The 16,381-nt window shown below is 33.8% G+C and overlaps 1 protein-coding gene across 1 annotated transcript in view; it reads left to right on the top strand.

Annotated features, from left to right (window-relative positions):
- LOC127874014 (fibropellin-1-like) overlaps positions 1-16,381 on the top strand; it is a 116,581-nt gene that overhangs the window by 91,628 nt on the left and 8,572 nt on the right. The window contains exons 6-12 of the mRNA XM_052418122.1: positions 7,318-7,431; positions 7,785-7,898; positions 8,078-8,191; positions 8,602-8,715; positions 10,394-10,507; positions 10,863-10,976; positions 11,268-11,381. Of these exons, the coding sequence (XP_052274082.1) occupies positions 7,318-7,431; positions 7,785-7,898; positions 8,078-8,191; positions 8,602-8,715; positions 10,394-10,507; positions 10,863-10,976; positions 11,268-11,381 (798 nt within the window). The remainder of the gene's footprint in view (positions 1-7,317; positions 7,432-7,784; positions 7,899-8,077; positions 8,192-8,601; positions 8,716-10,393; positions 10,508-10,862; positions 10,977-11,267; positions 11,382-16,381) is intronic.

Raw genomic sequence — 16,381 nt, 5'->3', positions numbered from 1 at the left:
CAGTAGCATATCTAAGGTTGTGCTATGTTACAGCTCCACTAATAGTTATTCGTCTTGCAAGATACTGGAACAGATGTCCACATGTTATTGTATATTATCTGATTTAGGATATTTTTGAGAAATTATGCAACAGCACATTTCTGCAAGATGTGAAAAATATCTATTTGAATGGGATTTCTGAGGTTTAGCCATCGCCGAAAGGCCAATGTTTCTTCATGATTGTATGACAAAAGTTACTGCTATATTTGCTAGTATGCTAGTCCGTATTGCATATCGCAAGGTGGTAAAGCGGCTCTTTTCATTTCGCTGTGAAAAGAACGGTCACAAGCCCGTACAAACGCTGAGTGACACCTCTTGATCATGTAGCTTGTATGAAACGTGTTTATACAACCACAGTAGTTCAAAGCAGAACGCTTTTCCTTCTTCGAGGGAGAAGAAATCTGGGTGCAAGTCCCGGCTTTGGTTATAACACGAATACTACTCGCTGCTCAGTTGCAATATTCATACTCTTACACAGTCAATATAATCTCGGGACCAAATGCCACTAGGCTCGATTTTGAGTTGCTACATCCACGATTGAAATGAACCAACGAATTTCCATTGAGTGCATGATTGAAACGTACAGGATAAAATTTCCTAATCCGTTTTTAGTGAAACTATTGACCGCTCTATGTTAAAACAATATTTAAAGCTTGAACATTCGCTGATAATAGGCATGCAATAACAATCCAACGCTGAAATGACTCACACTCCTACGCAATTAATTTTTTCGCGGGACCAAATACCCATAGGCTCGATTTCGAGTTGCTAAACGGGTTGGAGTGTTTTATTGCAATTGGATCTTTTTTATAACAACCCGTTTTGCAATACAATGTAAACCCGTTTTACAATATTTTTATTGCCAATCGGTTTGCAGTGTTTTATTGCAATGTGCATTCTCTTTAACAAACCGTTTTGCAATAAACTCATTACACATGTACTTATTGATTCAAATTGATTTGAAACGTTGGAAAGAAATATTCAAATGTCGTGTTCAGGGAGTTTGTATATAATAAGACAGAGGTGTCAGATTCGACCAAATATTAACAGACATTGAAAGTGACCAATTTCATGAGTAAATGTGATAAACAAACACAGAATGTATATATAAAAAGAACTTAACCAATTTCATATTCAAGCGAACTAAACCCAGAAATTCAATAATTTAATAGCAAAACGGCTTGCAATAGCTTATTGCAATGTAAAAAAACAGCCCGTTTTGCAATAAACTAGTTTTGCACTCATTAATCACACATGGTGTACTAATTGATTCCAATTGATTAATAACTTTAAAAAGAATTCTCAAATGTCGTTTAAAAGGATTGTTTCCAAAATAAGACAGAGGTGTTAGATTCGACCAAAAAATAAAAGGCATTGAAAAAATTGATTTAATTGAAAAAAAAAACATCCTGAAATGCAATAGTTGGAGTGTCTTATTGCATTTTTTTATTATTTACAACAACCCGTTTTGCAATAGTATTTTGCAAAACGGGTTGGAGTGTCATATTGCAATTTGAAATTTTTATAACAACCCGTTTTGCAATAACATCATCACACATGTATTATTGAATCCGAATTGATCTGAAACTGTGAAAAGAACATTTCAAATGTCGTATGTACGGATTTCAGTTTAAAAAATATTTAGACCGTGTTGTAAGATTTGCCCAAATAATAAAATACATGGCAAGATATTAATTTCAGGAGAAAATATGATAAATAACACAATATGTGTATAGAAAATGATTTAAAAAAAAGGGAATGATGCGAAGAAAACCCAGAATTAAATTTGTTTGTTTTCGCAATGTTATTTTTTTATAACAACGCGTTTTGCAGGAATATCAATACAGATATACTAATTGATTAGAAACAGTATTAAGGAAGTTTCAAATGTATACGGATTTTTTAAACAATATCATTTAAATACAACATTTGAACATCCCTTTAAATTAGTCCAATCCATTTGAATAAATACAAGAGTGATGATTTTATTGCAAAACGGGTTTATTGCAAAACGGGTTGTTATAAAAATTCAAATTGCAATAAGACAATCCAACCCGTTTTGCAATAAAATCATTGCAAAACGGGTTTACAATTGTATTCCAAAACGGGTTGTTATAAAATATCAAATTGCAATAAAACACTCCAGCCCGTTTTGCAATAAAATAATTGCACTTCTGGGTTGTCTTCATTTAATTCCCCAATTGGTGAAAATCACTTCATATTTACATTCGGCTTAGTTTTATCATATTTTACCTTGCAGACGACATTTTAAACTTCCTTCATACCGTTTCAAATCAATTTGAAACAAATAGTATAAATGTGATTATTTTATTGCGAAACGGTTTGTTACACACGATTCACATTGCATGAAGATACTTCAACACGTTTTTTCAGTAAATTATTGCATTTCTGCGTTATCTTCACTTTAGTTCTAAATAGGTTGAAACACTTTCTATATACATTTTGTGTTGTTTTATCGTATTAAATCTCGAAATGCATCGCCTTCAATGCTTTTTACTTTTTAGTGGAAACTAACAGTTTTGTCCATATTTGGAAATATAAAAAAACGATATTTTAAATTTCCTTTTTAATGTTTACAATCAATTTGAATTAATTAATACACGTGTCATTGTATTATTGCAAAACGGGTTTATTGCAAAACGGGTTGTTATAAAAAATTCAAATTGCAATAAGACGCTCCTACCCGTTTTGCAATAAAATTATTGCAAAACGGGGTTTATTGCAAAACGGGTTGTTATACAAATTACAAATTGCAATAAAACACTCCAACCCGTTTTGCAATAAAATTATTGCACTTCTGGGTTGTCTTAATTTAATTACCCAATTGGTGAAAATCACTTCATAAATATATACATTCAGCCTAGTTTTATCATATTTACCTTGCAGGCGACATTTTAAACTTACTTTATGCCGTTTCAAAGAAATTTGAAAAAAATAGTATATATGTGATGATTTTATTGCGAAACGGTTTGTTACACACAACTCACATTGCATGAAGACACTTCAACACGTTTTTTCAGTAAATTATTGCATTTCGGCGTTATCTTCACTTCAGTACTAAATAGGTTGAAACACTTTCTATATACATTTTGTATTGTTTTATCGCATTAAATCTCGAAATGCATCGCCTTCAATGCTTTTTACTTTTTAGTGGAAACCAACAGTTTTGTCCATATTTGGAAATATAAAAAAAACGATATTTTAAATTTCCTTTTTAATGTTTACAATCAATTTGAATTAATTAATACACGTGTCATTGTATTATTGCAAAACGGGTTTATTGCAAAACGGGTTGTTATAAAAAAAATCAAATTGCAATAAAACGCTCCAACCCGTTTTGCAATAAAATTATTGCAAAGCGGGTTTATTGCAAAACGGGTTGTTATACAAATTACAAATTGCAATAAAACACTCCAACCCGTTTTGCAATAAAATTATTGCACTTCTGGATTGTCTTCATTTAATTCCCCAATTGGTGAAAATCACTTCATAAATATATACATTCACTCTAGTTTTATCATATTTACCTTGAAGGCGACATTTTAAACTTACTGTATGCCGTTTCAAAGAAATTTGAAAAAAATAGTATATATGTAATGATTTTATTGCGAAACGGTTTGTTACACACAACTCACATTGCATGAAGACACTTCAACACGTTTTTTCAGTAAATTATTGCATTTCGGCGTTATCTTCACTTCAGTACTAAATAGGTTGAAACACTTTCTATATTCATTTTGTATTGTTTTATCGCATTAAATCTCGAAATGCATCGCCTTCAATGCTTTTTACTTTTTAGTGGAAACTAACAGTTTTGTCCATATTTGGAAATAAAAAAAAAAACGATATTTTAAATATCCTTTTTAATGTTTACAATCAATTTGAATTAATTAATACACGTGTCATTGTATTATTGCAAAACGGGTTTATTGCAAAACGGGTTGTTATAAAAAATTCAAATTGCAATAAGACGCTCCAACCCGATTTGCAATAAAATTATTGCAAAACGGGTTTATTGCAAAACGGGCTGTTATACAAATTACAAATTGCAATAAAACACTCCAACCCGTTTTGCAATAAAATTATTGCACTTCTGGGTTGTCTTAATTTAATTCCCCAATTGGTGAAAATCACTTCATAAATATATACATTCAGCCTAGTTTTATCATATTTACCTTGCAGGCGACATTTTAAACTTACTTTATTCCGTTTCAAAGAAATTTGAAAAAAATAGTATATATGTGATGATTTTATTGCGAAACGGTTTGTTACACACAACTCACATTGCATGAAGACACTTCAACACGTTTTTTCAGTAAATTATTGCATTTCGGCGTTATCTTCACTTCAGTACTAAATAGGTTGAAACACTTTCTATATACATTTTGTATTGTTTTATCGCATTAAATCTCGAAATGCATCGCCTTCAATGCTTTTTACTTTTTAGTGGAAACTAACAGTTTTGTCTATATTTGGAAATAATATTATTTCAATACGATATTTTAAATTTCCTTTTTAATCTCCATTCCATTTGAATTAGTTAATGCATGTGTCATGTTATTATTGCAAAATGGGTTGTTATAAAAATTTCAAATTGCAATAAGACGCTCCAACCCGTTTTGCAATAAAATTTTTGAAAAACGGGTTAATTGCTAAACAGGTTGTTATACAAATTACAAATTGCAATAAAACACTCCAACCCGTTTTTCAATAAAGTTATTGCACTTCTGGGTTGTTTTCACTTAATTTCCCAATTGGTGAAAATCACTTCATATATACATTCAGTTTAGTTGTATCATATTTACCTTGCAGGCGACATTTTAAACTTCCTTTATGCCGTTTCAAATCAATTTGAAACAAATAGTATATATGTGATGATTGTATTGCGAAACGGTTTGTAACTCACAACTGACGTTGCATGAAGACACTTCAACACGTTTCGACACACATTCTGTTTTGTTTTATCGTATTAAATCTCGAAATTCACCACCTTCCATGCTTTTTAATTTTAAGTTTTAACTCACAGTTTTGTCTATTTTAAAACAATATTATTTAAATACAAAATTTGAACATCACTTTTAACTATTCCAATCCATTTGAATAAATACAAGAGTGATGATTTTATTGCAAAACGGGTTTATTGCAAAACGGGTTGTTATACAAAATTCTCATTGCAATAAGACACTCCAACCCGTTTTGCAATGAAATTATTGCAAATAAATGTGTGGTGATTTTATTGCAAAACGGGTTTATTGCAAAACGGGTTGTTAAAAAAAATGCAATAAAACACTCCAACCCGTTTTGCAATAATTTTATTGCAAAACGGGTTTATTGCAAAACGGGTTGTTTAAAAAAAAAATATTGCAATAAGACACTCCAACCCGTTTTGCAATAATTTTATTGCAAAACGGGTTTATTGCAAAACGGGTTGTAACAGTGCTGTAAACAATTATTTACTATATGCGGAATAAAAGTAAATAAGTATAATGAATTTAATTGTGTAGTCCATGCTTACCATATTTAAATCAAAGTATACATCTTTCGAGCTCAACAAAAATATGTACATGATGTTCGTACCTAGTGTAAAATCTGTTATGACGAACATGTGTATGTTAAATGTGGCTTTTTATTTTCGTTGTCTTTAATCTCTTCATGTACAGTGTAAAATAACAAGTTTAATGGATTGTTTTGTTTGATATTCTTAAAATGACCTTACACAATGCCTTTCAGAAAGACAATAATTCTTATTTATATAGCATGGAATTCAGATCCAAAGGATTGTGATGGAGTTTTAACTGCAATCATTTGCATAAGAGACCCTATTGGAAGCCATTTTGGGTATTTTTTTATTTTGGTGAATTCATTCCAAAACTTAAAAAGCTTCATAACATCATTCTATTTTAGGTTGAATAGATGCTAAATAATGAATAAAGGCATGCTAATACACCAATATACGTCAAAATGCTGAAACGGCGACCATCTCGGACGCCATCTTGGATTTCTCAAGATCCTCAGTGAGGTCAAATTAAACTAAACCATTTCCTTAACAAAATCTATTCAAAAGCTATAACTTTAACACACACACAAATTAAGTCAAACTTTTGCGCATAGAGACCCTCATAACCATACCTTTTCTTAAAGAGCATTTCAAGCCGAAATGGTGTAAACAATAAAAAAGATAGGTCATGTGGTACGTAAAAAGAACGCGACGCGAAACAATAGTCAATCTTTCTACCAGTTTTTCTCTAGTTAATGAGGTTTTCCCACCAACAGTCAAAGTCTCATTTAGTCTCCAACCTAAAAGCAAAACATTGAATTTGCAGTATACGACACTGTTTTCCCTACTAATGCACACATAAATATTCAAACATAAAGTAATTGCAAGTGCCCATATAGAGAATTGTGTTTTCAATTTAAGTACGTTTCCTTTTATAGAGGGTATAGCATTGAACACCATAACTATTGCGTATACTGTAACATTGATACCAGACCTGAATCATTCAGATTATTGATTGGGGGTATGTGACCAACACAAAATCCATTTATCATTTAATATACACCCCGCGTCCGGGTGTATGTCGTATTCTGCCGGTTTAGCGGTGTGTTGTTGCTAGTTAAATATAACGCTAACAAGGCGCAATATTCACATCGATTCATCTGTATCAATACAGCTTGTTCTGGACTAATAATAATTTAACCACGCTGATTATTTGATACATTAAAGTTGATGGTTTTAATCATTTAGATATCAACGAATGCGCACCTGTTCCATGTAAGAACGGCGCAACGTGCACTAATCTTCAAAACGCGTACTCGTCCACATGTTCACCGGGTTGGCAAGGCAACAACCGTGATTAGGGAATGACTATGAATTACTTGAAAACGCACATACATCTTTCATTCCCTTTAAACACGTATTCGGTGGCTATATGTAACAATGCTATGTCATATCCAGCCTGTAAAACAGTTGCTTTTTATCATTATTACACATTGTAATACAAATCAATCGCGTAACGAATTGTATTACCATTACAAAATTTCATAAACTCCATTAAAAATGGTCCTATCGTTTTTGTAAATATTGTACAGTCACCACAAATGCATAGACTACTTTTTACTTTGCTGCACATGTTCAAAACGAACACTGCGTTAAGACAGTTATTGCTAAATTTAATATTAAAGCGCTTTGTCCAAGAAGTTAAATATAGTATAAGCGTTATTTCCCAATAAAATAATATAATGTAAACGTTATTTCAGATATTAACGAATGCTCGCCCGCTCCTTGTAAGAACGGCGCCACGTGCAGCAACCTCCAGAATGCGTACTCATGCAAGTGTGTTCCTGGCTGGCAGGGAAAAAACTGTGACCAGGGTAGGCCATAATTGTATACATGTATTCGAATTTCGAAGATTCTTGCCTTGTTTTTACATACTTAAGGAATGTTTACATTCATGCCCACCAAGAACGGTATGTTAATAATACACGTGTCAGTCCGTAACAACGTCACGCATTTGAAAGTGTCTGATCTTCTCCGAACATTAACGTCATCGTTTATTGCACTTGTTTTACTTGTTAAAAGTATGAGCTTTTTAACCGGTCATATGTTATATACGGACTTTGAACATTTTTCAGTTTTAACTTCATTATTCATACCGTCTTTGCATTTACTAAATTTAAAAACAAACACAATATTTATAATATGAATTTACATATGTATCTTAAAGATATCGACGAATGTGCCTCAAACCCTTGTAAGTACGGTGCGACGTGCAGCAATCTTCAGAACCAGTATTCGTGCCAGTGTTCACCGGGCTGGAATGGAAAAAACTGTGATCAGGGTAGGTGTAATTACACACACAAATACACACACTATATATATATATATATATTGTAAAGATACTATAATTATAACACCGAAATGGTTTTGTGTCTGTGTCAATACAGCTTGTTCTGAACTAATAATTTAACCACGCTGCTTATTTTTGAGACATTAATGTTGGTGGTTTTAATGCTTTAGATATCAACGAATGCGCACCTGCCCCATGTAAGAACGGCGCCACGTGCATTAATCTTGAGAACGCGTACTCGTGCACATGCTCACCGGGCTGGCAAGGCAATTACTGTGATCAGGGTATGATTATAAATCACTTGAAAACGCACATACTTCTTTCATTCCCTTTGCATACGTATTCGGTGGCTATATGTAAAAATGCTATGTTTTACTCAGCCTGTAAAACAGTTGCTTTTTATCAGTATTACAGTGTCATACAAATCAATCGCGTAACGAATCGTATTGCCATTTGACAACTTCATAAATTCGTTTAAAAATGGTCCTATCGTTTTGTAAATATTGTACAGTCACCACAAATGCATAGACTACGTTTTACACTCAAAGTCTTCACTTTGTTGCATATGTTCAAAACGAGCACTGCGTTAAGACAGTTATTGCTTAATTAAATATAAAAGCGCTTTGTACAAGAAGTTACATATAATGTAAGCGTTATTTCCCAATAAAAGAATATAATGTAAGCATTATTTTAGATATTAACGAATGCTCGCCCGCTCCGTGTAAGAACGGCGCCACGTGCAGCAATCTCCAGAATGCGTACTCATGCAAGTGTGTGCCTGGCTGGGATGGAAAAAACTGTGACCAGGGTAGGCCATAATTGTATATATGTATTGAAATATTGAAGATTCTTGAAAAATTGTCACAAACTTTAGGAATGTTTACATTCATGCCCACCAAGACGGGTATGTTGATACTACCCTAAGTGAAATAAGTAGTACCAGTTTAATGGACATGCATTTGCAACCAAATTAACCGTGCAAAAATAAAAGACTTTTCATTCAACCAGCTCTTCCATCCCACTATTAGCCGGCATGGTTCTCATTGACCTCACACGACTCATCAGAACGTGCACACTACCTGTACGTTATATTACATCCTGAATCTGCCCTCAACATACACACACGTTGTTGCGCGCTCGCCTCACACTACCTGTACGTTATATTACATCCTGAAAAGGCCCGCAACACACACACACGTTGTTGCGCGCTCGCCTCATCGCTTGGATGAAGCATCCTGTTTCATGTACAGCAGACTCACAGTTGCATTTTAAAATTGACATAAATATCCACAATTTTAGTTACACAATTCCACGACTGTTGGGTAATAAAATGGTTTGGGAATATAAAACACTTTGTGATGTTGTTTGTCTTACCATTGACTCTACATTTATTGATAGAGCTGAATAAACACTCAACCATATTATTTTTTTCTAATCGTTGGCAGAAACAATAATTGTGTTGTAAACTATTATTTTATATATTCGCATCTTAATTACTTATTGTAATACTTAGTGTAGTTCATGCTTATCCGATGTAAATAAAATTAAAATGTAAATTAGTTGAGCTAAACGAATATATGTACATAATGTTCGCACCAAGTGCTAAATCTAGTATGCGGACCATGTCTATGTTAAATATGTCTTCTTAATTGTGTTGTCTTTGGTAACTTCATGAAAGGTATAATAACTTTAAGTTTCATTATGGAGAATAGTTAAAGTACCTTACAAAATGCCATATAAAGACAATAATTCCAGTTTTATAGCCTGAAATTCAGATCCAATTAATTGTGATGGATGTTAAACTGCAATCATTTGTATCAGCGACCATAGTTGCAGCCATTTTTGGTATAATCTTGAATTTTATATTAATCATATAACTACCAAGCCATAGAGCATCATAACATCATTATATTTTAGATTAAATAGATGCTAAATAATGAGTAAAGCCATAATTATATTACAATATAGGGCAAAGTGCTGAAATGACGTCCATCTTGAACGCCATCTTCCAAATCTCAGGACCCTTAATTAAACCAGACCGGGATTCTGAATCTTGATTTGGAATGTTTTTCCAACCAAAAATCGATTTAACTTTTACTATTCATTACACGAACAGGTGTATTACATATTCTAACGGATTAGCTATGTGTTGTTGCTGGTGCAATTATACGAGACGAAGGCGAAGGTTTATACATCTTTTCATTTGTGTCAATACGATTTGTTCGAACGTTTTAACGAATTGTACACCCATTTCACACATAATAAATTTGTTAAATAATTGTCTTGGTGTCTTGGTAAATATTGTACATTCACCACATAGGTTACGTTTTGCGCTAAAAGTTGTCACTCTATTGCACATGTTCAAAAGGAACACTGCCTGTCGACAATTATTGCTAAATTCAGTATAATCGCCCTTTGTCCGAAATGTTAAATGCATTATATGCGTTATTTTCCAATAAACATAATGTATGCAAACGTTATTTCAGATAACAACGAATGCTCGCCCGACCCGTGTAAAAATGGCGCAACGTGCAGCAACCTTCAGAATGCGTACTCATGCACGTGTAACCCTGGCTGGAAGGGAAATAACTGTGACCAGGGTAGGGTATACTTGTAGATTTGTATTGAAATATAGGAGATTATTGCATTGTTTTCATATACTTTGTGAATGTTAACATGCATGCCCACCAAAAAGTATATGTTAATAATACACTTGTCAGTCCGTAATAACATCACGCATTTGAAAGTGTCCGATCTTCTTCGAACATTAACTTCATCTTGTTTTTGAACTTGTGTTACTTGTTGAAAGTATAAGTTAATTTACCGCCAATATCTTAAATATTAGCATTGACCATTTTCGCTTTTAACTTCATTATTCATACATTCTTCGCATTTTCTGAATTAAAAAACATATACGATATATCAACGACGTTAATATACATAAGTATCTTAAAGATGTCGACGAATGTGCCCAAAACCCTTGTAAGTACGGAGCGACATGCAACAATCTTCGGAACGAATATTCGTGCACGTGTTCACCCGGCTGGCAGGGGAAAAACTGTGATCAAGGTAGGTATATATATATATTACACTCAACTGGTTTGTCAGACGTATGCTGGAACAGAGTTGCCGGAATGACAGGCCAAAAACTGTGCAACTTTTGTATTTGAGTTTGCAATCTGCGTTAATTATTTGTCAGCCATTACGCTTGCAGGCGGTGTGTTGTTGCTGGGCCAATTTAACGCTAACAAGGCGAAGGTATACCCATCTTTTCATCTGTGTCAATACGGTTTTTCTAAATACATATTGTAATCGCGCTGATTATTTGAGACATTGATGTTTGTTGTGTTTATGGTTTAGATATCAACGAATGCGACCTTGCGCCATGTAAGAACGGCGCCAAGTGCACAAATCTTCAGAACGCCTACTCTTGTACATGCTTACCGGGCTGGCAAGGCAACAGCTGTGATCAAGGTATGACTATAAATCATTTTTATATAAACATACTTGTTTCGTGTTTTAGCTACTTTTCCTTTCACAATATGTCGCAAAGATAGGCCATGCCCAGTCTGTAAATGAGTGCCTAATTTCTAGGCATTAGATATTGTCATGGCCGGTAAATGGCGTTGCGAATTGTATTTACTGTTGTTAAGTTTATATATACGTTTAATAATATTTATAATGTATCGGTTTATATTTAATAGTCAAGACAAATGCACAGGCTACCTTTATGCTCAAAGTCGTCTCTCTATTGTGAATACTCAGCGTATAAACGAGTGGTCGTATTTAAAATTATTTTATAATGTGATGGCTAATCACTGGCGTTGCTAATGGTACTGTCATTTTACAACTTAATATATTGGTTAAATAATAGTCATTGCGTATTTGGTGTTAAGTATAGAAGTGGATTACGTTATATATTTTATGTTATTTTAACAGTGTTTTACATATTATACATGAATAACGACATGCAATTTATTTTTTAATGAGGAAGATGGCGTCCTCAAAACTTGCTGCGTAAACCAATATCTTATCCAAATCAGTTGAAATATCATACTACGCAATATTTGACAGTCGTTCATTAAGGTCAAATATGTGTATCAGTTTATCTTATGTTGTCGGCTGTTGAGGCTGGTAAGCTAGCGATTTTATAGTCTAAACCTACTTGCCTTCCATGGCTGTCAAAACTTTTTTTTCTTGTAATTAACATTTTCTCTTTATCATGCTTTCCGTACCATACAGAGACAAACAGAGGCAAATAAGAGTTGCCTGAGTGCAGGATTTTAGTAACTTTACGCTTACCGATGCCACACTATTCAGCCACAGTGTTGCGTGCATAGATAGCGTCAGCAGAAGGCGATTCGGTTGCCAAACGTCTATGCCTTAAACCCACTTTACAAATTTCAATAACCGCTTTCCCCTAACAGGTGATTCTATGATGATGTAAAACGAGAGTTTCAGGATAGCAATACAAATGAGACAACAACATAAAACACGTCTTTATAATCAGCTACCACATAAATGTCGATGTGTTCTGTGTCTACAGCATCAACCATTTGCCTTATAATGATAGCGTAAGTTTCTTCATGGGTTGTGTTTACGACAGTTTGATTGATTATAACAATGTTATTTATTTCAGTATCATGATCTCCTCGCCATACTGTTGGTGGTGAACTCCATTTATCAGTTAAAAACTAAGTAGAAAACATATTTCCTCAGTTCGTGTATTATTTAAAATCAATGTCAATGTAATAATGTATATTTCCGTCTATTTGCCAGTGAATGACATACATATAAGCAGATCAATCTATTACTGAACGTGGGTCTAATTATCAATGGGTTGTTCAAACACTCCTTCTTGTAATAGTCTCTTTAGCACCATATTATGAGATTCCCCGTTTCAATAAGCATAGCAATAGGTACTGGCGCCAATTCATGGCTAAGTATTTAGTTGATTTCAACTTTCCTGGAACTATCTTGTAAGCCACTCACTCTTGAATAAATCAGATTTATGTCATACACTTTGGTGTCAGACACGCTAATGTGCTTCCTAGACATAGGTTCCATCCTTATTAGATACAATACACATTTTCCGCCCATGAGTTCTTAAATTATGTCGTTTGTTGTTTTTTAATATAGATGGCTTGACCAACATTAGCAAACCTTGGTGCTTTTGTTCGAGTCGGAAAGTTCACTAGACTTGGTGGATGATTGCCATCAATCCAAAGGATCAATACATTATGTCAACTTTTTAGCATTTGCACTGATCCTCCCCCCCCCCCGCATGTCTTCTTTGTGTTGCTATTCAATGTCGGTAAATCACCTTCTCTTTCTGCTCGTAGATGCACATTTGTAAGGAATGCGGCCTTAAACAAACAATCAACTCACAATTTAGACGTACGACTGCCGGTAGCATGTTTTTAAGATACATTTTAGGTCATGAACATTATTTTCAGTGAATACCTTGCGCAAAAATTACTCTTGTCAGCATTTTTAGTGGATATTTGTTCTCATTTAAGAATTTTGAGACTATTGACTCAATTAGCTCTTCCATCCCTCTATTAGCCATAATAGTTCCCTCTGACCCAACCAATCTCATCAGATATTGCTCACTAGCGAGACATCGTTTTACATCCTGAAACTGCCCCGCCACACACACACACACACACACACACACACACACACACACACACAAGCACACGCACACACGCACACGCACACACGCACACACACATGCGATTGCGCTCATCCAGTGATGAGTGAATTATTAATTGATGTATGTAATTTAAACACTGTAATTATTTGTACTCACCACTCATGTCTGTAAAATTATCATGTATTTGTATATGACGATAAGCTGTTTTGCTTAAGTCAAAATAAATATTATGTTCTGTTCTGTTCATATTCATAACAGCTGTTAAAAAACTGTATACATAACTTATACAGTACTTCTATTCATTTTACCGTTCAACTCTTGTTCAAATTTGTTAACACGTCTACATTTGAACTCGCCAATTAAATTATAAACGCGTACAACGTTCGGATTTTCAAACACTAACTAAATCCAAAATTATTTACCTTCTTGAAATATGGGACCCAGTTTGTATAACCGTTATTACAATCGCTCAAGGCTTGTTTGTAAACAGTTTGCATTATGATATTTTAACTGTTCAGAACTTTAAACCAATATTTAATCATTTTAACAAACATGTTTACATACAATGGATTTAAACAGCAACATTACATGTATTTATTTTCAGATGTAGCAAATTTTAAATGTATACGTTCTATATCATCAGACTTCGCGGATCCCCATAGTTTTGAAGCATAATTTAGTATAGAACCCACAAAAGAGTAAAAAAACTGGGAAAATATGTTCGGTTTTATGTAAAATTCATTGCATTTAAACAATACTGTATTCATGTTCTTAAGGGCTTTAGGAACGAAATGTTCCTGGTTTAGTTTAAAACTTCCAGTATAATTCAATACAGTGCCTACATAGTTAAAGTTGTCATCAACTTCAATATCATTACCAGTGTATACCCATCTTTCGTTTTCTTTTTATCCACGTTCTTCAAAAATAACATTATGTGTTTGTTTGCAGTGTTTAGCCCCAAGTAATTGCAATATAAGTATAAAATATCTAAATGTGTTTGAAGCAGTTGACTTACCTAAAATATCCATGTCATCAGAAAATAATAGTAAATAGTAAAATCAACACAATATCATTAATATTCAAACCAGAGTTAATGCAATCTTATGGGTAACGTTTCAGGTCTTCAACAAATAAAGAAAACGCAATCTGCGTCATTATGTCCCCTTGCCTCAGTTTTTTTATTGACGCTTGTTATGTTTTTGAAAAATCGCCAAAGTATCTTGGTTTGTGTTTTCTGAAATTTTTAGTCCCCAACATTTTGTTCCTATAACAACAGACTTTCTTCATACGGATTAAGTCCTTATAAAATAACCACTTCCATGTGTTATGTTACGTAGTATGTGCACTTATTACTGTATGATCAATTATTTTTCAAGTCTCATTTTGATAGGTTTATTATACCCTGGCTTCCGATGTCCCATGTACAAGTCGTTATATATTCAATTTATGTTCTGTTCGGAAATATAATTTGGTAATCTCCTCTGAAACCGCAAGGCACAGATGTTTGTTATTTGACAAGTAATATTCGCTTTGTTTGTTCAAATCATGCCCCTTGCATCCACAATTGCCACGCTCAAGTCTCAAATTATTTATTAAGATTTGTATAATAAATATTTACACACTTTAAATCTCTTCTCTGAAACTGTAAGGGGCAGATGCCTGATATATGGTGTGAAATATATGTTAGTTATTCTCTCTAAGTTTGTCAAAATCATGCGCCTGTGGTCAAAACTAATGAAGGCTAATTCATTCCCCGAAAATATCCGGCTGAAAATAGTCACACCGTGTTTATTTGCGTACCGGATGATCTTGGCATGCGTTTCGTTATCATATCGACCTAACGTCCGGTCTTTGAGTTTCAGGCCAACCATGACTTGCAAAGTTCCATCGAAAGAATCATTTAACTTAAGTAAATTGGCTCGCCTATGAATATTATCTATAGGGGTTTAGCCACTTGTTGCTGTTTTAATAAAAACACATTTTATTTCAAGTCGCGCATACGAATATTTGACGTTTAAATACACTTGTTGAAAAAGGATACCCCCTTTTTTCATATGTTCACGAATAAACTTATTGTGCATGTATAATTGTATAAATCCATGCCAAGGTTTTTATTCAAAACTGTATCGTTATATAAACAGGCTCGCGGAAATGCATTTATTTAGTATCAACTATGCGGAGCGAGTGTTCAATGGCATGGACGGGATCGTGTATATACAATAACAATTTGCACATAGACAAACACGTCACGTCTATGCGGTGACACGCACATGTGGTTTCGCATTCCTGTCAGTGGAGGTTTCCGAAAAGGACGATAAGTTAATGGCAACATGTTTTATTTTATTTCTATGCGTTTATTTATATAACTCATACATAAATACGTGTCCTGACACTCCGGTAAAATAACCGTATTCACCGACTGCATAGTATGTAAACAATCGCAAGACGTTGTTTTAATCAAATGTCGTCCATAACATACAAGTATTTCACAACACTACATACCTTTAATGATTTATAACAAATATTTGCAACGCTTTCGTACGCGTTTCCTGATTATTTAACGATATTGAACGTGGTATTGTATTGGAACATTTAGTGCTGAAAGTTGAGTATAATTTACTTATCTTTAATCTTACATAATATGTCATGAAATTACTCAAGAAGATCAGAACGACGATCTGTTATACTTCTAAATACTTTACCTATAGACATTGATTTAACGTTTTCAATTGCACTGAACTCACAAATGGTTACCGCTGTTGACCTCATCATCGCTTGCTGTTAAGCTTCCTAAAATATTTGTAAAGCCACTATATAC

This window comes from Dreissena polymorpha, chromosome 3, assembly GCF_020536995.1.
Source record: "Dreissena polymorpha isolate Duluth1 chromosome 3, UMN_Dpol_1.0, whole genome shotgun sequence".
NCBI lineage: Eukaryota > Metazoa > Mollusca > Bivalvia > Myida > Dreissenidae > Dreissena > Dreissena polymorpha.
The sequence above is the reverse complement of the archived record's forward strand: the minus strand, read 5'-3'. Positions and strand labels throughout refer to the sequence as shown.